This window comes from Capronia epimyces, assembly GCF_000585565.1.
Source record: "Capronia epimyces CBS 606.96 chromosome Unknown aczIQ-supercont1.2, whole genome shotgun sequence".
NCBI classification, from domain to species: domain Eukaryota; kingdom Fungi; phylum Ascomycota; class Eurotiomycetes; order Chaetothyriales; family Herpotrichiellaceae; genus Capronia; species Capronia epimyces.
The window spans coordinates 2327924-2350771 of NW_006912905.1; the positions used below are offsets into that span (position 1 = coordinate 2327924).

At 52.6% G+C, this 22848-nt stretch overlaps 11 protein-coding genes across 11 annotated transcripts; 7 read left to right on the forward strand and 4 right to left on the reverse strand.

Annotated features, from left to right (window-relative positions):
- Positions 1-275: 275 nt before the first annotated feature.
- A1O3_02646 (uncharacterized protein) lies at positions 276-2047 on the forward strand (the record flags this gene model as incomplete). Its single annotated transcript, XM_007732786.1, has 4 exons — positions 276-509; positions 560-690; positions 748-1712; positions 1815-2047. 4 exons carry the CDS (start codon positions 276-278, stop codon positions 2045-2047), a joined length of 1563 nt encoding a protein of 520 aa, XP_007730976.1.
- Positions 2048-2627: 580 nt separating this feature from the next.
- A1O3_02647 (uncharacterized protein) lies at positions 2628-4004 on the forward strand (the record flags this gene model as incomplete). The annotated part of the gene is made up of 1 exon (XM_007732787.1): positions 2628-4004. One exon carries the CDS (start codon positions 2628-2630, stop codon positions 4002-4004), a length of 1377 nt encoding a protein of 458 aa, XP_007730977.1.
- A 985-nt stretch (positions 4005-4989) lies between these two features.
- On the reverse strand, positions 4990-6347 carry A1O3_02648 (AGC/PKA protein kinase; the record flags this gene model as incomplete). Its single annotated transcript, XM_007732788.1, has 3 exons — positions 4990-5368; positions 5422-5675; positions 5724-6347. 3 exons carry the CDS (start codon positions 6345-6347, stop codon positions 4990-4992), a joined length of 1257 nt encoding a protein of 418 aa, XP_007730978.1.
- Positions 6348-7490: 1143 nt separating this feature from the next.
- Positions 7491-9970, reverse strand: A1O3_02649 (uncharacterized protein; the record flags this gene model as incomplete). The annotated part of the gene is made up of 2 exons (XM_007732789.1): positions 7491-9858; positions 9948-9970. The coding sequence occupies 2 exons, from the start codon at positions 9968-9970 to the stop codon at positions 7491-7493; spliced, it is 2391 nt and encodes a 796-aa protein (XP_007730979.1).
- Positions 9971-10415: 445 nt separating this feature from the next.
- Positions 10416-12794, forward strand: A1O3_02650 (ubiquitin thiolesterase; the record flags this gene model as incomplete). The annotated part of the gene is made up of 1 exon (XM_007732790.1): positions 10416-12794. One exon carries the CDS (start codon positions 10416-10418, stop codon positions 12792-12794), a length of 2379 nt encoding a protein of 792 aa, XP_007730980.1.
- A 654-nt stretch (positions 12795-13448) lies between these two features.
- Positions 13449-14381, forward strand: A1O3_02651 (1-acyl-sn-glycerol-3-phosphate acyltransferase; the record flags this gene model as incomplete). The annotated part of the gene is made up of 2 exons (XM_007732791.1): positions 13449-14177; positions 14220-14381. 2 exons carry the CDS (start codon positions 13449-13451, stop codon positions 14379-14381), a joined length of 891 nt encoding a protein of 296 aa, XP_007730981.1.
- Positions 14382-15428: 1047 nt separating this feature from the next.
- A1O3_02652 (proteasome component PUP1) lies at positions 15429-16387 on the forward strand (the record flags this gene model as incomplete). The annotated part of the gene is made up of 3 exons (XM_007732792.1): positions 15429-15554; positions 15610-15657; positions 15716-16387. The coding sequence occupies 3 exons, from the start codon at positions 15429-15431 to the stop codon at positions 16385-16387; spliced, it is 846 nt and encodes a 281-aa protein (XP_007730982.1).
- Positions 16388-17145: 758 nt separating this feature from the next.
- Positions 17146-18780, forward strand: A1O3_02653 (uncharacterized protein; the record flags this gene model as incomplete). The annotated part of the gene is made up of 1 exon (XM_007732793.1): positions 17146-18780. One exon carries the CDS (start codon positions 17146-17148, stop codon positions 18778-18780), a length of 1635 nt encoding a protein of 544 aa, XP_007730983.1.
- Positions 18781-19026: 246 nt separating this feature from the next.
- On the reverse strand, positions 19027-20565 carry A1O3_02654 (uncharacterized protein; the record flags this gene model as incomplete). Its single annotated transcript, XM_007732794.1, has 1 exon — positions 19027-20565. One exon carries the CDS (start codon positions 20563-20565, stop codon positions 19027-19029), a length of 1539 nt encoding a protein of 512 aa, XP_007730984.1.
- A 315-nt stretch (positions 20566-20880) lies between these two features.
- A1O3_02655 (uncharacterized protein) lies at positions 20881-21342 on the forward strand (the record flags this gene model as incomplete). The annotated part of the gene is made up of 1 exon (XM_007732795.1): positions 20881-21342. The coding sequence occupies one exon, from the start codon at positions 20881-20883 to the stop codon at positions 21340-21342; it is 462 nt and encodes a 153-aa protein (XP_007730985.1).
- A 335-nt stretch (positions 21343-21677) lies between these two features.
- Positions 21678-22501, reverse strand: A1O3_02656 (uncharacterized protein; the record flags this gene model as incomplete). The annotated part of the gene is made up of 2 exons (XM_007732796.1): positions 21678-22287; positions 22356-22501. 2 exons carry the CDS (start codon positions 22499-22501, stop codon positions 21678-21680), a joined length of 756 nt encoding a protein of 251 aa, XP_007730986.1.
- Between the last annotated feature and the right edge of the window lie 347 nt (positions 22502-22848).

Here is a 22848-nt window from a genome sequence, read left to right on the forward strand (position 1 = left end):
TGCTTCTCCTGCCAGATGCCATGATATCCGGCTCTCCAAAGGGGTCGATTCAACACCTCCAGGGTCAAAGAACAGTAGTCGACCGTTATGACATGTCGAGATAAGGCGGAAGCAGGCTGTCGAACAACAAGGCTTGATCATGGCCAGGTATATAAACACAACCTGCGCTGGTATACTGGTTCGGTCTCGACACCTCCACGACCACGATCCTCGGCAGGACATCTCACAGCATAATACAATACTGCCTGCGAGTTGTTTTCGCGGCTCTTTCCAAAATGGATGTGTCTAAAAGTTCCATTGTCCGGGCCGACAAGGTCGACGACGAGGTGTCCGCTGCAGACAACAACGGCATGGACGTCGATTATGGCGACAAAGAAAGCCTGGCCGACGACACCCACAACGACTTAGGTCGTGACATGTACCTTGCCTCCTTGCGGATCGATCCAGCCGAGCGAGATATGATCGCTCGGCGGGTGAAGCGCAAACTGGACTTCATCGTCCTTCCGATTGTATGTGCCCAACGCGTCAAGTCGGTCGCCAGCTAACGAAATGCCTGGAGATGATTGTGGCCTTCTTCCTCTCCTTCCTGGACAAACAGACCCTCAACTTCGCCAGTGCCTGGACCTTCAATGCCGACCTTGGACTGACAGGAGGCGAATATAGTTGGGTTGCAAGCATCTTGAACTTCGGGTAAGTGCTCCAACGGGCACGGGAACGGGATTGTCGACTGAATCACGAATCCCATAGCTATCTCATTGCGGTGTACCCGTCAATGGTTCTCCTGCAGAAGTTGCCCATCGCTCGGTTCGTAGGCGTCATGACCTTCTGCTGGGGGGTTCTTCTCATTGGAATGATCGGGGTCAAGCGATTCGAACATGTCATGGTCATCAGGTTCTTTCAGGGTGCGGTGGAAGCATGCATTGGGCCGGCATGGATGTTGTCCACCTCGATGCTGTGGACACGAGAAGAACAGTCCCTCCGAATGTCCTGGTGGTTGGGATGTGGAGGACTCTCCTCGCTCATCGGGGCCGGCATGTCTTGGGGACTCGGGCACAAGACCGGGGGCGCCTTGAAGTCGTGGCAGTTGATCTATCTGACCACTGGGGTCATCTCAGCCGCCTGGGGCATCCTCATCTTCTTCATCTTCCCCTCCGATCCCAAGTCGTGGATCCTCTTTACTCCCGAGGAAAAGCTGGTGGCCGTGTGGCGCGTGCGAGCCAACAAGACCGGGGTCAAGCACACCAAGCTTCTGCTGTTCCAGATCAAAGAGTCGTTCCAAGACCCAAAGCTCTACCTAATCGCCTCGCACTCCATGGCCATGGGCATTCTCAATTCCTCGTCCAACTTCAAATCCGCTTTCTTCAAGGGGTTCGGCTATGATGCTTCCACCTCGCTCTTGATGCAACTGCCCGGTGGCGCTCTGGAGTGCATTGCCTGCCTAGTCGGCGGCTTCTTCACAGCTCACACCCATAACACCATGGTTCTCACCATCATGGTCGGCTTCGTACCCGGTCTGGCCGGTATGATAGGCATCGCCACCATCTCGCTGGAGCATCAAACTTCCCTGGCGGCTTGTCTCTGGCTGCAGGCCATTTTCGGTGTCTCCATCGTGCTCACCTGGGCGCTGATCTCGGCCAATGTCGCCGGTCATACGAAGCGTCACTTTTTCTTTGGCACCGAGCATCTTTTCTATGCCGTTGGCAACATTGTCGGTAAGTCGAGAGTCCTTCCTTCTCTCTTCTCGCAACAGCTCTGATCTGGAGCGTGACTCTTTGCGTCTGGGGTGGTCCTAACGTTGTATGCGCTGCTCTTAGGTCCGTTTCTCTTCATCGCCCATGAGGCGCCTCGCTACTTCACCGCCGTCAAGGCATTGGCCTCCCTTTATGGCGTATGCATCTTCCTCTCCGCCATGTTTGGCCTCATCATGCTACGATCCAATATGGCCCGCAACAAGGCTTCGGAGAATATGCCGGAAGCCCGACTTGACGAGCAAAGCTTTATGGATCTTACAGACTTTGAGAACAGGGCCTTCCGCTACAGGCTCTAGGGCTACGACAGAGTGTTGACCCCATGTTGAGACAGTCCAGCTGTCTGGTGACGAGGTGGGGAAATCCCAGAAGGGAGCTAGTTGTTCTTTTATAGTGAAATATTTCTCTTGCCCCCTTGTCACTGTTGTTGCCCCGCGCCGTCTGGGATGTGAATCTCGAGCCTACAAGACCGTAGTTTGTCCGCTTCCCCTACCCATCTGCCAGCTTCCTACTTCACCTACAACGAGATGACTCAAGACCATGACTCAAGACCAGAGCTTGAGAGCGGGGGCGGGCCCGGCACTTAACTATTGCTTGCGCCCCGATTTGCTATATATACCGCACCTTCGTGTTTTAAAATCGCTCGAAGTTCACAAATTTATAGAAAGAACGAACTGTCTCTTCTCTCTCGTTTCTCCTCTTCCTCTTATTCTCACACTAATCTAACAACCTTTGACCGGTATTGCACGAATGTTGATCCGCTCTGCTACCTCTACCAACGTCCTACCCGAGCCTACAAGACCACAGCTTGTCACTTACATACAATATTAGTGATAGAAGGGACTTTGGCTTACGTTTCTGTCGCACGCCCTACCCAAGATGGCCCCCGCAGACTTTTCTTCTGAGGAGGAGATCCTAGATCAAATTGACAGGATCACGGTTCAGCAAGAAGAGACGGCAGGGGAACCATCTCTGGAAGATTCTGAAGAGTTGTCAGACCAAGACATCGAGAAGCTTCTGTTGAAGCCGGCGAAAGCCAAGAGACTCCCAGCTATGTCCTTCCGCAAGGACTCAGAGTGCCTTAACAGGGAACCATCTCTGATTAATTATGACGCCGACGAGTTGCAGCAGAGGATCAAGTATGCTCAGAAATTGGGACAGCGGAAAGTGTCACCGGTGACGACGGCATTTGCAACAAAATATATGATCGCGGCAGAATGTGCCCTTGCTGCTGAGAAGGATGCTGAAGTGTCCCAAGAAGAGCGCGAAGCACTGAAACGAAGGGTGCAAGAACTCGATTACATGCTTGAGGTCCACCGATCCCTCTACTACATCCCGAATACCGGAATGCGGTACATGCTCGCCCAGGCCAGAAAACTCGAACGCCTGCAGTTTCTAGCAACATACGGCGACTATTTTGCCATTACGTGCAAGGAGGTGGCAGCAGCTACAAGGGAGACCGAAGCCCTGAAGTCTCATCGATCCATCTTCACTAGATGGTGGACAGAGATTCAAAAGACTATCCGAGCAGAAAAGGAAAAGCAATCACAGAAGGATGCCCCTCAATTACTGACCGACTACCCCACAATCCTTGCCGTGTCAAACTGTGCCGCTGTCTTGAAGATCGACGAAGAGCAACTCTTTTGGACCATTGAACAATACGCCGAGCGAAATGCGACTTTCCATGCGGACATCGACCTGAAGCTCCAACAAGGCACGTATCCGGCTGGCGCCGAGATCTTATGTAAAGATCTGAAGGTAGTCCAGCAACTCAATGCGGACAGAGAGGACAAGGCACTCCTATACGTGGAAGCCCTGATCCAGCGCCTCATCGAAAAATGGTTCACCTATGATGAGGGCGAAGAGGAAATGTCCGATACCTGGCTGCCGACCGAACTGGCGAAGGCGAGAAAACGGAAAGGAGCACAGAAATCCTCGAAATTTGAAGAGACGGACGAGATCGTCGAGTTCAAGAAGGTCACTGGGAGACATGTTGCCGACGACGTTGATGCATTCTTGGAGGAACGGGCCAAATGGAAAGAGATGATTTCTTTTAAGCGGAAGTGGTCAGGGCAATTGAAAATGGCGGCGAACAAGAAGCATGGGATGACAAGGGACTCATTAGAACTCTACGAGAACATGCAAAAGTTCTCGCGTCATATGGACGCTCTGTTCATATTTCCTGAGGATGCACAACCGGAAATCACGCTGGTGCAAAGGCCAGCCAAAGAGGATGAGCATGAGGTCGGGACCTAGAGAAATCGGAGCATCTACACATTAGTAGATAGTCTTGATAAACCGTACTCAATGCCACGGGCTCCAATCATGGCTTAGGTCCTAATGCATGTTTATCTAATAATAAGACTACCGAACGCGGATTGCACCATACCTGCCTGCCTATGGCCTGCCTATGTGTGGTAGATATGTAAGTCGGACGGTGGTGCATGGTTTGATCCTGGCGTGCCAAAATGAAGATTCGTAGTCGTCCTATTTGGATACTGATATGGACTTGCATATGTAGTCAGTACTGTATAAAACCGCCGAACAATACTAGGTAGGTAGGTAGTACAACCACCCCTGCGTCCGCCTTCTATCGTCCGCCCTCGGTACTCTAGACTCGGTGGCTAAGGAACGACCCCCAAAGTCGCTGTTCGTGGCTTGGAAGTTGTCGTGCTGCATTTTGACATGCACGGGATGGGGCAGCGATCAGTCCCTGAACTATTCCTCTTCACTAACGTGCTCCTGTATATAAATTACACTTTTTGATTTCCGGTCGGAGCAAATTGCATGGCCGATCACCATCACGACCGCGGGCCTTGACGTCCCGCGGTCTTCGTGGCTAAGTACATACAATCTTCTGTCAATCCAGAGCGCTGCAATGGGTGTCTCCTCACCACACACAGCCTCTAGCTGCCCGGGCAGTGAACCTTCCTTCAGGTTGCATCTCAACTCATTTCGTTGTCGTACTGCCTCAAGTGCAGTGGAAGAGAAATCATATCCAAATGTTTTGGTGTTAGGTGCGTGTATCGTGAAATTCTGCATGGATATCGTTCGCCATAATACTGCCCTTGCCTTGATCCTAATCCTACGCAGTCGCTGCTCCCTGCCAGCCCAGCGACCGCCATGGCTTTTGTTAGCCGACGTTGTCGTGATAGTGCAATCAGAAATCCGTGAAGAAATGTCCAAATCTGACCATTAAGTTAGTTCGAAGGGCGCCGCCGTGGAAAGGTCAGGAAAGGTCTTACGGATCATCCCCTTTCTTGCCATATTCCTCCGTCTCTTCAGGATACTTGTCGAATTGACTGGCATCGCCCGCCCCTCCCTTCACAGGCGGTACGTAAGGAGCGTCAATGTCTTTCTTCAGGAGCCTTTCCCAGGTGACTTCCGCAAACCACGGATGATTCTTGATGTCAGCTGGACCCCCATGTAAATTGCCCAGCCGCTTCGTCAGGTCATTTGTAATAAGCTGTACCAGGAGATCTTGAGCGTCGTGATGGATATACGGGGGATATTTGACCCGCCCCTTGAGGATGTTCTCATAGATTTTGACGGGAGATCCGCCATCCCAGAACGGGGTAAATCCGCACAGCATCTCAAAAATCAGGATCCCGAGGGACCACCTGAGCACAAGTCAGAACCCGCAGAGACATTTGTTTTCACACGGCTAACTCACCAATCCACGGATTTGTTGTATCCCTTGGAGGCCACAACCTCGGGGGCAAGGTAGTCCGGGGTACCACAAAGAGTCCACGTAATGTCGGGTACATCCTTGGCGAAACCGAAGTCGGTGATCTTGATGTGGCCGTGTCTGTCCAGTAGCAAGTTCTCTGGTTTCAAGTCTCGATAGATGATGTTTTGTGCGTGCAGATACTCGAGCGCCAAGGTCACTTCTGCAGCATAGAATTTCGCGACGGGATTGGGGAAACGCTACCACGGTCAGCTCCAATGTTGGCCGGACTGGGTTTGAGGTGGTACCTGTGACTTTCGAAGCAGGCTGAAGAGCTCACCGCCTTCAATAAAGTCCATGACCATGTAGAGATTCTTGGAATCTTGGAATGTACCCCAGAGTGTGATGAGGAAAGGGTGCTTGACTCTCTGTAACATTCTCCTTTCATCGTTTGTATGCTCGATCTGTTTCATTTTGACGACTTGGGCCTTCTTCAACACCTTGATCGCGTAGAAACGCTGGTTGTGTTTTGACTGTACCAAGTGTACGCGTCCGAAAGAACCTGTACCCAATGTTCTCTGAATGGTGAAGTCGGTGAGAGTGTATTTGCCCTTGGTTTGCCTTGCCACCGGCTTAGGGTCGACCACGCCGGCAGCAGGGCTGACAACATTGGCGAGGCTCATGTTGGGAGTGCCGTTGCTTTCGATCGATGTGGCATTTGGTTCCGGGGTAGAGGTCACGGTAGTGGTGGGAGCTGCACTGGATTGGGTAGGTGCATCTGACGCTGTCTTGGAGGAGGAAACGGGTGAAGAGGCATCAGGCTTGTGCGAGGACTTGTATTGAGCGGGATGATAGCCGCCGCCGGCGGCCGATTTGTCTTCGGTGGACTCCTTCGTCTTCTTCTTCTTGAGCAGGCCCCCAAAGGTCGGCATTTGGGCGCCGGATGGAAGCGCACGTTCCCGGTGAATGGAATGTTATAAACAGAGGAGATTGAAAGGAGCTCGCAGGCCCGTCCGATTGGCAATCGAGTCGACGCGGGACAGGTGAGGGAAGGGATAATGGGGGGAGGAGGGGTAGCAGGAGCAAGGACCCAGCGAGGGAGGGCTCGTTGCGGCCGAGCTGGAAGCTGCAATGCAGGCGCAGGCCGATAAGCTCCAATGCACGGGCGGAGTTGCGCAATATGCACCTGATAGCGAGACTGCACTTGGGACACAGACACTTGGGACAGCGCAAAGGTGTTGATTGAGGCCGTGGCGAGTTTGGAGCAGGAAAGTGAGAGACAAGCAGCAGGTCAAGCTCGTCAAGTACGAGGTAGTATTACAGGTTTGAGTGAGAGATGCCGGGGCGGGAAGTCAACAGACAGGAGGGAGGAGCTCCTTGCAACTATTGACAGAAGGCGTTGTGTGGATGATTATTGGCGGCGACCTGCATGCACTGTGCTTGTAGGGAAGGGAGAACCAGATCAACCCCCTCTCTGCCCGCGAAGCAACCATCCCATTGCCTCATCCTCGATAAACGGGACGCGGGGAAAGGCTTTTTGTGTGCTGCGAGCGAGAGCACGGCCACCGTAGGCTGTAGCTGTCTATCTCAGGGCCACTTAACTCCGTAACATAAGGTACCTACCTATACCTACCACCAACCTACCCACCTAATAATACCTAAACCTAGGGAGAAGGTAAGGGCAGTATCCGTACTCCGTAGTATGTAGTCGAGGGTTAAGGGCACGTATGTAGGTGGGTGGCAGAGTTGCCCCCCCTATGACGATTGTCCAAATGCCCCCTCGCTTCGTCTGACCCGCGTCCAGTCTCTCAGCCACGTATGTCACCCGCCCACCAGAGAGGAAGAACCCAGAGGGAGCCACAGAGCTACCCACCCCCCTTCAGCGCCAGGACTGATGACCGGGATCTTGTTCGGCTATTGCCGGGCGAAACGAGGTACGTATGAGGTGCGAGCAACACTACCCATAGCAATATCCATACAGTACCTAGTATATAAAAGCAGCCTCCCCAGCGCCAATACCGAAGTCTAGTCCTTTCCAGTGTTCAGTATCATCTCTGCTGTCTCCGATAGATATTCTATGAAGCTCGGGCCAGTCTCATTTCGCGGGTCACTTCGTCCACTATTTCCTGGGCCTCTCCCGCGGTCCGCGCCTCAAAGTCATATCGCTTAGACTCGTTGATTCTTCGGACCACCAGTCGGACGATCTTAGCATGCTTCGTGCTGACCTTGCACCGGATGATGTCGCCAAATGCAATTGAACTGAATTTGGCGTTGGAGGTGTTGTCCGCAGGCATCACGTGGATAAGGTCGCCGTCGAAGACGAGAACGCGCTGGCTCCCCTGAGCAAAAGGGGCCAACTGCTTCCGTGTCACGTAATACTTCTTGAAGTTGCTCGCACTGGACATGAGGTCTTGTTTCAGTGCCAATGGATGCATCGGCTGGCCCTTCTTGACCTTCTTGGGACCCTGTATGTCCAGGAGGAGAGGCGCATTGGGTGACGAACTGCCCGGCGAGCCCGTCAAACTTGAGACACCCGCCCCAAAGCGTTTTCGTACCAGCTCCAGGTCAGATCGAGCGCCCAAGGCCTCAACTGTCCGATCCAATGGCGCCACAGTGTTTGTTCCTGCAACCTTTAGCACGAATCCAGCCTTCTCAAGATTCCAGCGCTTGCAGACGTGGTCGAGGATTTCGGCAATATAGCTGTCCGTTGAGCTTTCCAGAGTCGTTGTCCGTGCGGACATGTCAATATCGAAGTACCTTACTCTGATGGTCTTCGTCCTGCCCATGCGGGGTGTCGCTTGGGGTCCAGCTGGTGCGGGTAAGTCAGCCGGGGTCAAGGAGGTATTGCTCAAGGCTGATGTGAAAGGCTGTCCAGCTAAGAGGATGTTGGTCTTTGACGGCGGTCCCTTAGTGCCCGGAGGAGGTTGCGTCTGTAGAAATGGTGGATCTGGAGCGAGGACTGGCACAGCTTCTTCTTGGGCAGTTGGTATATACTGCGGGGTCTCTTTCTTGTTGGCTTCTACCTGGGCAGGCGATGCCTCAACGAGAGCAAACTCGTCGAAAGGCCGTTCTCTGGACCGCCCCCTACCTCCTCGATTGTTGTTGTATGTGAAATCAGTCGCGGGCCGTGTGCGTACAAGCGGTGGGAAGTCGTAGTCCACCTCTCCATCCTCAACCATTCGCAGGGTCCATTTATTCACATCGAGTTGCGCTTCACTGAGAGCTGGCTCCCGTCCCTCCTCCATATATCTCCACAGACTGAAGCCAATCGCCTCAGCAACTGTGACTGGGTTGCCGTCTTTGGACGTCCTTGCTAACGGCATCTCAAAGGGCTTGTTGGGGTTTTTGGAGAAAGCCGCATATATCTTGATCCACAGCGGGTTGGGCGAGCCTTTGCCTGACAACGCAGCGAAGGTTTGTAGCGGATTTGTTGGCGCCTTTCTCTGTGCATTGAGAGCCGCGGATAGCAAACTTTTGGGTTGTATCATGCTGATCGGTCGAGGAGGAGGTAATTCGTGCAGGACTGGTAAGGTTCTCTGCTTTCTCGGAGACTCTGACGGAGGTATACGAGGTGCGGATCCTGTAAGGCTGCCTAAGATTGAGGGCGAAGAGGTGAGATTTGTTTCTTGCATGGTGATCAGCAGGGAAGTAGAGTCGATTGTATCGCCCAGTTCTGAGGACATTGCTGACCCAACAGATTCTGCATCAGAATCGTCTTGTCCCGGCGCATCTCGACTGTCCTCCGGGCCCAGCCCGTGGGAAACCTCATTGGGAAGTGGTGCCGATTTGGATGCCTGACCGGGAGGCAGCCGACGACGCTGAAAGTAGGCCGGATCTACCTCGTTCTCGGACGACAGGTCACTGCTAGTGGTGGTGTCTCGCCTGGCACGTGCTTTGACAGCCTCTACTGCACCAAGCGATCCTGTGCGACGTCTGTTGTCTGTGGACGGCTTCGAAGGCGAAGTTGTCACAATCTCAGGGCCAGTGCTACGGATCGGAGATGAGTCGGCACGATGACGGGCGGGCATCTTTGCAAACCGGATCTGTTGCGCAGCGCGTTGCGCGCCTTCGGCCTCTTCTTCTGACTCGTCAGTGAGGTCGCTGCTGTCATCATCATCGGCTTGCTCCTTCTTTCGTCTCCGCCTGACATTGAAACCAGGACCAATAGTATCATTACTGACCCTGCCTGTAACGAGGCCTCCTTCGTCTTCCTCATCACCTTGCGAGTTGAGAAGTTGAAGTTCAGATCCATTTTGAAAATACTCGGTGCTGATAGATGTGGGAATGGGCGGAGAATACGTTCGTTGAACGGGATCTGCAGACCAGCCAGCCGCACGGAAGGCTGCTATGTTCAGAACGGAGGAATTGACATTGATGAGCCGTTCAGCAACACCGTCCTTGACATTGGCTAAAAAGGAAGTCCGGAGATACCAAACGGCGAACCTAGTGTCATTTCTCAGCAAACCTAGTGATGCATGTACACCGGTATCACATAGATTAAGGGGCTTAAACGAGAAAGGGGATTGACTTACTCTTCGTTTTGGAGGAGCGCCATACTTGACCAGTAAACGAGACTGTCGACAGGCTCCGTTCTGGAACGCGAATATCTGGAAGGCCGGCGAGAAGGGCTGCATGCAGCCTAGGCGGCAAGACGGCAAGGAGGCGCCATCAAGGCTCCTAGGTGTTATACCGGGGCTTCATGTCCCCAAATGCTCAATGCGACGTTGGATCCTTTGTCCTGTAGACATGACACGTAGTTTAAGTGGTGACACCTTGACAAACATCGCGGGGTCCAAGTTTGGGGGTGCTGGGAGGCTGACACTCTGGCCAATCGGAGTGAAGTCTGTGTTAACATGTCTATTTCGTCAGCCTCGTACGTACTAATTAAGTTGCGGGCAAGTTGAACACAGTCTGGTGCCTGCGTCTTCTTTTCCTCCCCCTGCTTGCCTCTCACTTCGTCATCCCACCCTCACTGTCCATCAACCTCGACTGGATTCAGCATGGAATGTCCACACGTCCACTTGGACGACCTCAGACCTCCCAGACCTAATCAGAGCGTGTACCGGGAGGACTGCACCCAGTGTTTCGACTCTATAGACGATGACTCTGGGCTTGACGTCTGCCTACACTGCTTTAATGGCGGCTGCGCTGGGGAAAGAAATCATTCTCTATTGCACTATTCATCCACCGGCCATCCTCTAGCACTGAATATCAAGCGGGATCGAAAACAAGTCCAACGAGATGAGCCTCCGCCTAAGCTTACCAAACTTGCGATTACCGCCGAGACCGAGGAGGACAAATATGAGACAACTACAAGAGTCAAGTGCTATGCATGCCAATCACAAGATGTGGACAAAGCATCCGGTAAACTCCCGGCTGTCGTGGATGGAGTCATGAAAGCCATGACCTTTGCCAAACAAGAAGAAGTCAAGGCATGGGAACAAGAGTTTGTACCCTGCGAACACACACTTTGCCTCGAGCAGCAGCCTGGCAGACGAATTGAATCTCAGCATCTGGGATCATGTTCCAGGTGCGATTTGAAAGAGAACCTCTGGCTCTGCTTAGATTGTGGCAATCTGGGATGTGGACGAGCCCAGCTTGGTGGTGCGGATGGCAACTCTCACGGCCTCGGGCATGCTACAGAGAGCGGCCACGCAGTCGCCGTCAAGCTCGGTTCTATAACTTCTGAAGGCCATGCCGACGTATACTGCTACAAATGCAACGAGGAACGAATCGATCCAGAACTGGCCAAACATCTTGCTCACTGGGGCATAAATGTCACCGAACGGGAGAAGACCGAGAAGAGCCTCATGGAGATGCAAGTGGAGCAAAATCTGAAATGGGACTTCTCCATGACCACGGAGGATGGCAAGGAACTGTCCCCCCTGTTTGGACCAGGCTTTACTGGCCTCAAAAACATCGGCAATAGCTGTTATTTGGCCAGCACTGTCCAGTGCCTATTCTCACTTCCAGAGTTTCAACAGCGTTACTACCGCCCCGGCCTCCCTCCGCCCAGCGCCCACTCTCCCGCCGAAGATATTGAGACACAACTACAAAAGCTCGCCGATGGCATTCTATCTGGTCGGTATTCGAGTCCAGAGAGCAACGTCCATGCTTCTCCCGACAATGCTGAGGTGCCCCACCAGAAAGGTCTCTCCCCTGCCATGTTCAAACACCTCATTGGTCGAGGACACGAAGAATTCTCGACGATGAGACAACAAGATGCCTTTGAGTTGCTCCTTCATCTGTTCAAACTCATCAGTGTCTCCAACAATGCCAATCCTGCCAACGACCCAGTACAGTCATTCCGTTTCGCTCTTGAGCAGCGTCTACAATGCCTAGAATGCAAACGTGTACGGTATCGAACAGACGAACAGGAGAACATCTCGATCCCGGTCCCAGTTCGCAGAAAGCAATTGTCCAACAGTGATGGAGGGCCATCAGATTCAGCAAAGGGATCCGAGTTTGAACCGGTCTCGCTCAAAGAGTGTCTTGACATCTTCACCGCACCGGGAACAGTTGAGTTGACTTGTCCAGCTTGTGGCTCCAAAGCTGGGTTCTCGAAGTCTTCTAAATTTAAAACCTTCCCTCAGAACCTAGTGATCAACCCCCTTCGGTTTGAGATCATCAATTGGGTACCAACTAAGCTCGACATACCTGTCGAAGTATCCGATGAAGTCTTTGACATAAGTAGTTACAAGTCCCAAGGATTACAGTCGGATGAAGTGGAATTGCCTGAAGACGCGGTTGTGGGAGGCTCTGACACGACATCAGCCGCCTTCGTTCCGAATGAGGCAGCTCTCAGCCAGCTTGAATCCATGGGGTTCCCTCGTGTCCGAGGTGAAAAGGCACTCCACGCAACCGGTAATGCAGATGCAGAAGCGGCCATGAACTGGTTGTTCGCGCATATGGAAGACCCTGACATTGACGAGCCATTGAATCTTGGTGGTGGCCCGCCGGGTGGTTCTGGCGACGATGCGGACAAGATTAGTCAATTGGGAGACATGGGGATTAGCGCACCACAAGCTCGCAAAGCCTTACGAGAATGCAACGGCGATGTTAACCGAGCGCTGGACTGGGTTTTCAGTCATCCGGATGATCAAGGAGATTTTGGTGAAAACACCGTCTCAGGTCCAGCTCAACCGAAGCCTCTTCCAGGGAGCGAGCAACTACCTGCAAACTTTGAGCTTCAGAGCATCGTGTGTCACAAAGGAGCAAGTATTCATGCTGGCCATTATGTTGCATTCATCCGGAAACAGATCCCCGGTGAAAGCAAGGAGAGACAGTGGGTGTTGTTTAACGACGAGAAAGTGGTCAAGGCGGTTGACGTGGACGAGATGAAGAAGTTTGCATACATCTACTTCTTCCGCATGGTGTGAGAGAGAGCATCATGTCTTGGGCCTGAAATGGATGTCACAAAAGAGACCTGGCCCTGATGTATGCAGAGCCTCTGATGAAAAGCACACGATACTTTATAGGAGGTATCCGATGTAGCAAAACCACATACCAACCAAAGTTCTAGTCAAAGAAATACAGCAGCTTCGACTAGATCCCTATCCCAGGAGCAGTGCATCTCACGCACTCATTCATCTCACAGTTAGTGGACGTCTGTGACTATCAATCGTAGCACAGTACTATATGTACAGAGTCCTCCGAATCAGTAGTCTCTGGTGCCTGTGTGTACACAGTATGACGTTGACCATCCCCAAGCAGAAAATTGTCGGGTCACGTACTAATGGAGGGAGTCAATGACTGTGGGGAGAAATCATCGGTGCTCTCCAAATTGTCTACCACGTATGTTCCACCCGCCCAATTTTCGAACTTGCGCACCTTGTGACCACTGTCAGGCTCCAACAGCTGCTAGCCCGCCTGAATGTTGTTGGTCTGGAGATCATCGTCGACGGTGCGAACATTATTCTACAGCCCGTCCGTCTTCCTTTGATCTGTACAACCTGCATCCTGCCTCGCGGCGTTATAGCAACCATCTCCTACTTCTATCCGGGGGTGCTCTGTCCGACCAACATCTGGCCACCATGTTCGTCCTGTTCCGTTATGTCCTCTATTTTCTGGGCTTCTACACGCTCACGATGTTGACCTGCTTCGCTCTTCACGCCTTCCTCCCGAATCCCCCTCGAATTCTCGGATTTATCGCCCGCTCCATGTCTGCCTACCTGACACTTATTGTCTGCGCGGCCTATGGAACGATCGCTTCGGCCACGCTCAAGGTCTTGGGGCTACACTATACGTATGCTTTCTGGACGGTGGCTAGGGCGTTCAAGTGGCTTGGGATGTACACCATAGGTGTGAAGTTCGATATTCTTGACAACGGCGAGGATATTCTTAATAATAACCGGCCGGTTGTCATTATCGCAAACCACCAGACCGAACTCGACGTGGGATTGTTGGGCTGGATTTGGCCTAAACACTGTTCAATCACAGCCAAGAAATCTCTCCGCAATATTCCGTTTCTGGGCTGGTTCATGACTCTCGCCGGTGCAGTCTTCATCGACCGGGTGGACAGAAGCCAGGCAATAAAGGCCTTCGAGGGAGCTGCCAATGCCATGAGGGAGAAGAAACAGAGTGTGGTTATATTTCCTGAGGGCACGAGGAGTTATTCTACTACTCCTATGCTGCTGCCTTTCAAAAAGGGGGCCTTTCATCTGGCAGTACAGGCCGGTGTTCCCATAGTACCGGTCGTGGCGGAGAACTACAGCCACGTGCTGAATGTGAAGGCCAGAAGGTTCAATAGCGGTACCATCAGAGTCAAAGGCATGTTGGTACCAAAGTCGTAAGGATAGCTTGAGCTGACAATTGTACTAGTCCTGGATCCAATCCCTACCAAGGGCCTTACAGCTGCCGATGTCGACCATCTAACCCGAGATACACGTGAAAAAATGCTCAACGTCCTCGAGGCTCTGGGAAGAGACTCGGCCTCGCAAACTGAGCGGAACAAAAAGGAATCATGAAAGAATAGACCGAAAAGCCACATTTAACCCTCTCTATGGGTATGATTGGTGCTCTGATCGTGGGTGAAAGGTCGCCATCATGGTTGGGGTTATGATGGATATAATCAGACCTCATCCACTTAGCAGATGCACAGGTCGACTTTACCTTGTCGCCTCACCTCTTCTTCCTGTCGACCTCCTTACCCCTGATCTCTAATGCATTTGGGCCATCACCTAGCCGAGCGTCGCGCGGGAGCCCTTTCACACCACTAAGATGGCGACATTTCTGGACGCAGCAGTGAGTGGGCTAGAGTCTTACGGACGGCGGACCCACACAGGTTCATTGATCCAGTACTGAGAGGGTAGAGAGCGGCAGGAAGGCAATATGCACAGTGCGAATTGAAGAAACCAGCAGACCAAGACTTCGTCGAGAACGGATCTCAGTTCGAGCTTGTAAACAGATAAGCCTTCTTAGAGCCTTGGTGAGGTTCGGGTGCGGATTTCCCTACAGGACCTTGACATCATGGTGAGGTACTTAAGGTAGTAGATATGAGAGTATCGATAGCTTCTATGGCTGCCCGGCTGACTATGCGCAATCCGAGAATTGCCCCAATCTAACAGGCGGTCCAATGCTGGCGCCAGGCAGGCCTGTTGCCAACTCATATCTGTCTTTCTTTCGATGAGGCTAAAGGGGGCGCCTTCCGCACAATTACATGTAGGGTGTGTAGTAGACCAGGAGGCCTGCAGCCTTGTGGTCTGCGTCTGGCGAACTCGTCCACGAATGGCATAGCTTGTGCCAAGCCGAGCGCGCCGCGTCTCACGTGCATTGCCTGCGGTTTGTAGAGTTAGCCGTGTTGCGCATCTCAGAGCTGCCTTCGTTCCTAGAGTCAATCATCAGTTTAATGCAACTCTGCTGCACTCTTCCTCCTCCTTCCTGACTCGAAACGATCTCAAACCCTTCTCTATTGCATCTAGCTGCTTTCACTTCGTGCGTGTGGCAGTTCCAACACTCTGGACTTGCAGTCACTTGTCCACCTGATCTAAAGGCTTCGTGCCTTCGCCGCAACTATGCCCGGCTTCGACTTCAGCAATTACAACCGGAATGCGGCTCTTCACGCACGAGGAGTACCGCTGCCGAAAGCTACTAGCACCGGTACAACGATTGTAGGGTGCATATTCGACAACGGCGTTGTGGTGCGTAGCGATGCAATCCAACATACATGGGTGTGCTAACGAAGCAACCATACAGATTGCGGCAGATACCAGAGCAACAAGCGGCCCTATAGTTGCTGATAAGGTGCGTGGGCTATTTCGCCTGCTTCATATACAAGAAGCCATGAACTGACTTCCAGCAGAACTGCGAAAAGCTACATTATATCTCTCCAAATATCTGGTGCGCCGGCGCCGGTACTGCTGCTGACACAGAGTTCACCACCGCCCTCATCTCTTCCAATTTAGAGCTGCATGCTCTGTCTACAGGCCGAACACCTCGCGTTGTAACAGTCATGACTTTGCTGAAGCAGCACTTGTTCCGCTACCAAGGTCACATCGGTGCCTACCTGGTTGTTGCTGGCGTCGACCCCACAGGCATCGGATTGTTCACTGTCCATGCCCATGGCTCGACTGATAAACTCCCCTACGTGACCATGGGCTCCGGGTCTTTGGCCGCCATGGCTGTCTTCGAATCGACGTGGAAGAGAGACTGCACGAAAGAAGAAGCGATCAAGGTGTGCTCTGAAGCCATTCTGGCGGGTATTTTCAACGACCTGGGCTCAGGCAGCAACGTCGATGTTTGTGTCATCGAGAAGGACAAGCCGACACAACTACTCCGCAACTACTTTAAACCCAATGAACGGGTCAAGAAGGAGCGCGACTACAAATTCGCCCGTGGCACGACTGCGGTGCTGAACGAAAAAGTGATCACCAAGGAAGAAATTGGTCGATATGTTACCGTGCATGAACTCAGCAGTGGGAGTGATTCGGACAGTTTAGTCGTGGTGGAAAAGATGGACGTGGACGAGGTGTAGGTGTTGGTTAAGTCGAACGCGCCGACCCGGCACGAACATGTAACACCACTTTTCTCTGGGGCGGAAATGGGACGAGGAATTAGTTCAACTGGCCATGTTATGGCAGTAAGCATCGCTGTGGCGCCTGGTCCCTTCTAGAGGGAGGAAGATGGAACTAGGAAATCACTTCAACCCCTCTAAGCCGAGACTTGACATCAATGCATCAATACAAATGACTGGAGCGCGCCATCTCCAGCAAGAACAGAGCACCGCACGGCTTGGACTCTTACTGTAAGAGACATGGTCGGATTCACTACTTCTATGCCACCCCTTAACTGGTGCTCTTTGAGGTGCGGTGATTCGTTGGGCCCAGAGGCCACAGACCAGAATTCTTTGCGTAGCAACTTCGTTCTAAAGCAACTTCGTTCTAAACATATCAGACTCACTGTTGACCTGCTACCTGTTCACCTGCAACTAAGTCTGACTTTGGGGCCGATAGGGGGTGGTGGATGAAGTGTGTGTCAACACGTAACCCAGATGACAATTCCACCGACCAAATCTACAAGAAATCCGTACACTCTTTCGATATATTTGGCTCAACTTTAACAACAGCCGGCGAGCGTCGAATACGGTGCGCCAGAATATCGTGGCGGTTCCTGTACTTGGAAGGGGTCGACCTCTATCATCGATCTGAGGCAGAGGGCAGAGGATGCCATATCAGGCGTGTTGTGCACACTGACCACTGAGGGCAACACTTACTTGTCTACCGGACTCCTACGATGCCAGCTCCAGAGCAAACCGCAAGCGGGACCTTGCTACTCATTTTCATTCAGGTGTCATCCCGAGCGCTGACATTCGCCGGCAATCAATTCTTGCTGCGCTTCCTTTCGCCGTCTTTGCTCGGGATCGCCGTTCAGCTCGAGCTCGTTTCAGTCACCACCTTGTACTTTGCAAGAGAGAGCTTACGTGTGGCTCTACAGCGGCGGACGTCACCGACGACAGCAACACCGATAACAGATCCTGTCAAGAAGGTCCCTCCAAGTAAGGTGGCCCAAGAAAAAGACTCCCAGACCGTCGTCAATCTATCATACCTAGCAGTCTTACTTGGGTTGGGCATCTCCACGTTCTTTGGCTTCTCCTACCTCCAAAGCGCACCTCAGGAGGTCACCGGGAGCCCCTACTTCAACACGTCGTTCCGCATCTACGCATTTGCCACATTGGTTGAGCTGCTGGCCGAACCTGCGTTCGTGGTCATTCAGCAGAAAGCATTGTACAGAGAGCGAGCGCGGGCGGAGACTGTTGCCGCAGTCGCACGATGTCTCGCCGCGTGCTCAGCGGCGGTGGTTGGGAATAGGAGAGGCCTGGCGGCCTCGATCCTCCCTTTTGCGGTCGGTCAGGCCGCCTACGCACTCGTCCTGCTCACTCTGTATCTACTTCCCGTCATCCATGTATCCAGCAACGAGAACTTCAACCTCGTCCCTCGGAAAGTGGCGGTTTCTACTTCGCAGGAGGCCTACCATGCAAATCTATTCCACGCCGGCATTCTCTCACTCGCGGCGACGATGTACATGCAGTCGATATTCAAACTGCTGCTCACCCAAGGCGACGCCTTGATTTTGTCGTTCTTGTCGAGTCTTGCCGACCAAGGTGCTTTTGCACTCGCCTCTAACTACGGCGGCCTCCTAGCAAGACTTGTCTTTCAGCCGGTAGAGGAGAGTAGCCGCAATACATTCGGCCGACTGCTCTCGGCTCCCCCCAGCGGAACGGCCTCGCGGGAGAGAACCATCGCGTCAAAAGACCAGCGTCAGGCACTGAAGTATCTGGCCAACACCCTTCACTTCTACATGCTCATGGCTCTCCCACTGGTCAGCATCGCGCCATACGTTGTTCCTGTGGTCGTGGGCCATGTAATCGGTGTGGACTGGTATACCGCGTCCACCTCATCTCTGCTGTCCACTTACTGCTACTATATCCCTCTGATGGCCGTCAACGGGATCCTGGATGCATTCGTCACCTCGGTAGCTACGACATCGCAGCTTCGTGTGCAGTCGCTCTGGATGTTGCTGTTCACTGGCATATATGGCGCTGGGGCGTGGGCGATGCTGAAGAAATTCCAGCTTGGGGCGGCGGGCCTCGTGGGCGCGAGCATGCTCAATATGAGCTTGAGGATTGTCTGGAGCGGCCGTTTTATCAAAAGCTGGTTACGGGGCGAGGCTAGTGATGCGGCAGCAGTGCAGAAAGAGACCATCAGAGAAGCGCTTCCAGCAACGTCTTCTCTGGCCGTCACTGGTCTATTGGTCCTGGCTTTGAGAATGAACGTGCTGAGCGATCTGGAAGATGATCGGGGAGAGCTGAACCGCCAACTTCTGGGTTTTCTCGTGGCAGGGACTGTGCTGCTAGGTTCAACAATGTAAGCCCACCCTTTTTGATTGCTCGGCACATGCCAATCTATGGTGACATCAAGCCACTGACTAATCATTGATACATCCTGCTTTAGTCTATTGGCCGAGCAGAACTTCTTGCTTCAGATGCTCGCTTCTACCGTGCCACAACGCCTTGCTACCAAAATCCCAGGACTGGCGAAACATCGGATCCGAGATTCAAAAGATGTGCCGAACGCCGAGACAGTGCGAGAGAAAAAGGCATAGTACACATAGTCATCAATCGAACGTGATCTTGGTGGCCTTCTTGCCCTCATCTGCTTCGCGATAAAACGCGCCGTAAGCGTCATGCTGCTTCTTCTTGACCGTTGTGCCGAACTTGAACAAATCCTCTGGGACATCCTGCTTCGCCGCCTTGAGGACATTGATCAGCGCTCCAGCAAGCGGTTTATCCTGTTCGGTGAACATGGTTATGGCGAGACCCTCTTTGCCCGCGCGACCAGTACGGCCGATCCGATGCACGTAATCTTCGGCCGTCAACGGGAAAGTTACATTGATGACCAGCTTGACTTCTGGGATGTCTAGCCCTCTCGCGGCAACGTCGGTGGCGACGAGTAGGCTTACGGACCCCGATTTGAAAGCTTCAAGACTGGCGATACGGGCCGACTGGGCCATGTCACCATGGATTCCAGCCACGTCGTACCCACGACTCCGAATGAAGTTCTCGATCCGGAAGGCCTCTTTCTTGTACAAACAGAACACCAAGATGCGATCATTGCGCTTCTTGCCGGCGGTGTGCTCTTTCAGAAGTTCCAGGAGACGTGATTGCTTCGCAAAGCCGTCCATGACCTCGACCTTCTGTACAATGCGGGTGTTGGCACGAAGCTCGCCCGAGTCTTCTTCGGCGTTGCGCCCGATGGTAATCTTGACAGGATCTTTCATGAAGGTCGCTGCAAGGTCTCGAATCGACTTCGGCCATGTTGCCGTGAACATGGCTGTTTGACGCTTGCTCGACGACGGCATCTGCGAAATGATGTGCTTGATATCGTCTTCGAACCCCTTGTCCAGCATACGGTCGGCTTCGTCCAAGACAAGGTACCGAGTCTTGGACAAATCGACCGTGCCGTCCGACATGAAGTCCTTCAATCTCCCGGGTGTAGCCACAACCACATTAGCCCCCTGGAGACTCCGACGCTGTTCGTCTTTATTTGTTCCGCCATATATGCACACCGGCTTCAGCTTATGGGCTGTTTTGCACAACTTGTCAATCTGTTCAAATACTTGAATCGCCAGTTCTCGAGTCGGGGCCACGATCACGGCTCTTATGCCCTTCTTCTTCCCCAATGCCGAGAGGCGAAACACCAGCGGCATGCCGAAGGCGATGGTTTTGCCGCTACCCGTCTCAGCCACTCCCACGAAATCTCGCCCGGACAGCAGGAATGGCCAGGACGCAGACTGGATTGGCGACGGCTTATCGAAGGAGGAGAAGACGCTCTTGAATTGTGTGGCGAGTTCCGAGGAGAGCTGCGTGAAGGCTAGGATGGGCCGCAAGTTTGTACCCTTCGGGTCGTCAATCTGCACAGATTGCGACTTGAGGAATTCGTCTACGGCGGCTTGGGGGAGAGCAATGAGAGATGGGTCAGGCTTGTAAGTTGCGCCATCATCCTCGTTGTCAGGTGCAGGTGTCGAGTGGGCAGTGGCATCAGTCGAACTGGGAGTAATGTCTTCGTGCCGTCGAGCTTCCTTGCGTTCCTTTCTCCTCCGCTTCTTGTCTTGTTTGGCTGTTTGAGCCTCTTCCTCGAGTTTGTGTTTGCTCATGTCTACCTTTTGGCTCGTTGGCTGTAACAAATGCAAATTGGAATTGGAAGTGGGATTTAGGCGCAGGCTTTTGTTCAGTAAAGAGAGGGCGCCACAAAAATTTCTACGGCATGATGTTGAGCACTTTTTTCTGCCTACAATAATCCAAAAGGCGGTGTGCGGAGATTTGCAAGCTAGATTTCTCTTCAGTTTCTTCACCTCTCAACAACCTTCAAGTTGGAGAGTAGAGACAAACAGCAACACACCTGCTATTTTGCAAGCACATGGTTGTCCTTGAATTTCCCTTGGATTGATCGTAAGGCCTTGTACTTCAAAATGGGCTCCAGTAAAACGGCCCTTGAGAGCGTTCAGGACTGCTGGGCACGCATTTCCCAAAACTCTCCCATCTACAACTTCTTCTTCTCAGACATTGTCCTTGTTAACGCAACGAATGGCTCTATGGTGGCTACGCTGCATGTTAACTCCCATCACCTGAACTCCAAGGGCGGGCTTCACGGTTCTGTCTCAGCGACAATTGTCGATTGGGCAGGTGGAATGGCCATTGCAAGTACAGGTCTCGAGAAAACAGGAGTAAGCACGGACATCCACGTGTCGTACGCCTCATCCGCAAAACTGGGCGATGTATTGACCATCGAGGGCAATGTGAACAAGGTGGGCAGAAACCTCGCCTTCACTACTGTGACAATCTACAAGGGGGAAGGGGAGGACAAGACTATCGTCGCGCACGGCACCCATACCAAGTACATTCTGCGCGATCAGCCGGACAAGAAGGCATGAATTTCCAGGTAGTTGCTTGGAGACCTTCCACAACTGGGAAGCGTGGATGCTACCAGCTAAACATCCTACCATCTACCATATCCTCTTTTTCTGCGCGCACTTATGGAAGACAGGCCATGTGGCCTTCCAGAACCCGGCATCTTCTTTGCATCAGGCATGAAACACCACCATGGTGCTATGATTCACTCGGATACCGGAGAACAAATTCACACCTCTGCTTTAGATCTCTGGCAACTCTGTACTTCTTGGTTGCATAGAGAATTATGGTATGAGACAAAAGATAGAATACACAACAGCAAGCCAATGTCAAAGGAACTGGCCTGATCATACTACAGTCAGGGACTCAATCGGCCTTCACGGAGCCATTCTCCCCAGACACCTCCCAGCTCCAGCGCAAGTGCCGCCGGTGTTCGCCCTTCACTGTCTTCCAGCGTCCGGATATCTGGCTCACCATTCCTCTCTTCTTTGCGCAAGCCCATCCCTGGCATCGCTTCAAGGACAGCAGCAGGGAACTTGTCCCACTCGAGCTGTGATCCGAGCGCGAGGAGGAGCCATGCCACCTCCTGCTGCTGGTAGCGGATGGCAACATGGAGCCCCGAGCCTTCAATGCCCTCGAATGTGCCACGGTACCTCAGTAGATCAGTGTGCTCATCTTCCTGCTCGTCCTCCTCCTGGTCCTCATCATCGTCCTTGATCATGTGAATAATGGCGTCGATGTCGCCTTCCCGACAGAATTCTAGGAATGCATGCCCTTTGCGTTCTTCGGGGTATGCCCGCAGATATGCCTCTTCCGTAGCAGCAGGGAGAATATCGTACCCTTCCTGCACACCTCCTTCGTTTCTCAGAGTTACTAGGACTTGTTGAGTTTGGCTCGGAGAGAGTGAAGAGATTTCTTTGGAGCAATTGGGACATTGGGTGATCGTGTATGCATCTAGAAAGCATTCCCTGACAAGAACAATTGTTTTTAGCTTCTTTTTGATTAAAAGCCTGCATTACTCTCTAGCTAATCTTACCAGTGATAATGACATCCGCAACTTAACTCCACGTCATCAGGCACGCTTTGCAACTGCGCAACTGCCTTGCTGTCTTCGATATCGCTATCCGGCTCGAAGTCAATGAGGAGCGGCTCGTGGCAGCTCGAACAAATTTCGGTCGCCATCGTATCGACGAGGTATGGTCAGGACGTCCAATTTCGAAGCCCGTAATCCAATTCAGTATTATAATATGTAAAGTGGAAGTTCCTGTCGGGTTTGGAGCCGTCCGAAACTTTTTCTGAACCAGTTCCACCAAATATCGAATTCTGCCGGTCACTTACAGTAGGTAAGGCGGTCTGGCCTGACGTTTTACAGTAGGCGGTGTGCAGCCCCTGTCGGTTCATGCCGTCGCCAGGGTCTGTACTAGTCGTCAGCCTTATCGAGGACTCTCCGCCAAATAAAACAATCAAGAACTCTCATCGCAGAGTCGACATTTGAATAATTCTCTATTGTTTCGATAGGCTATATCACC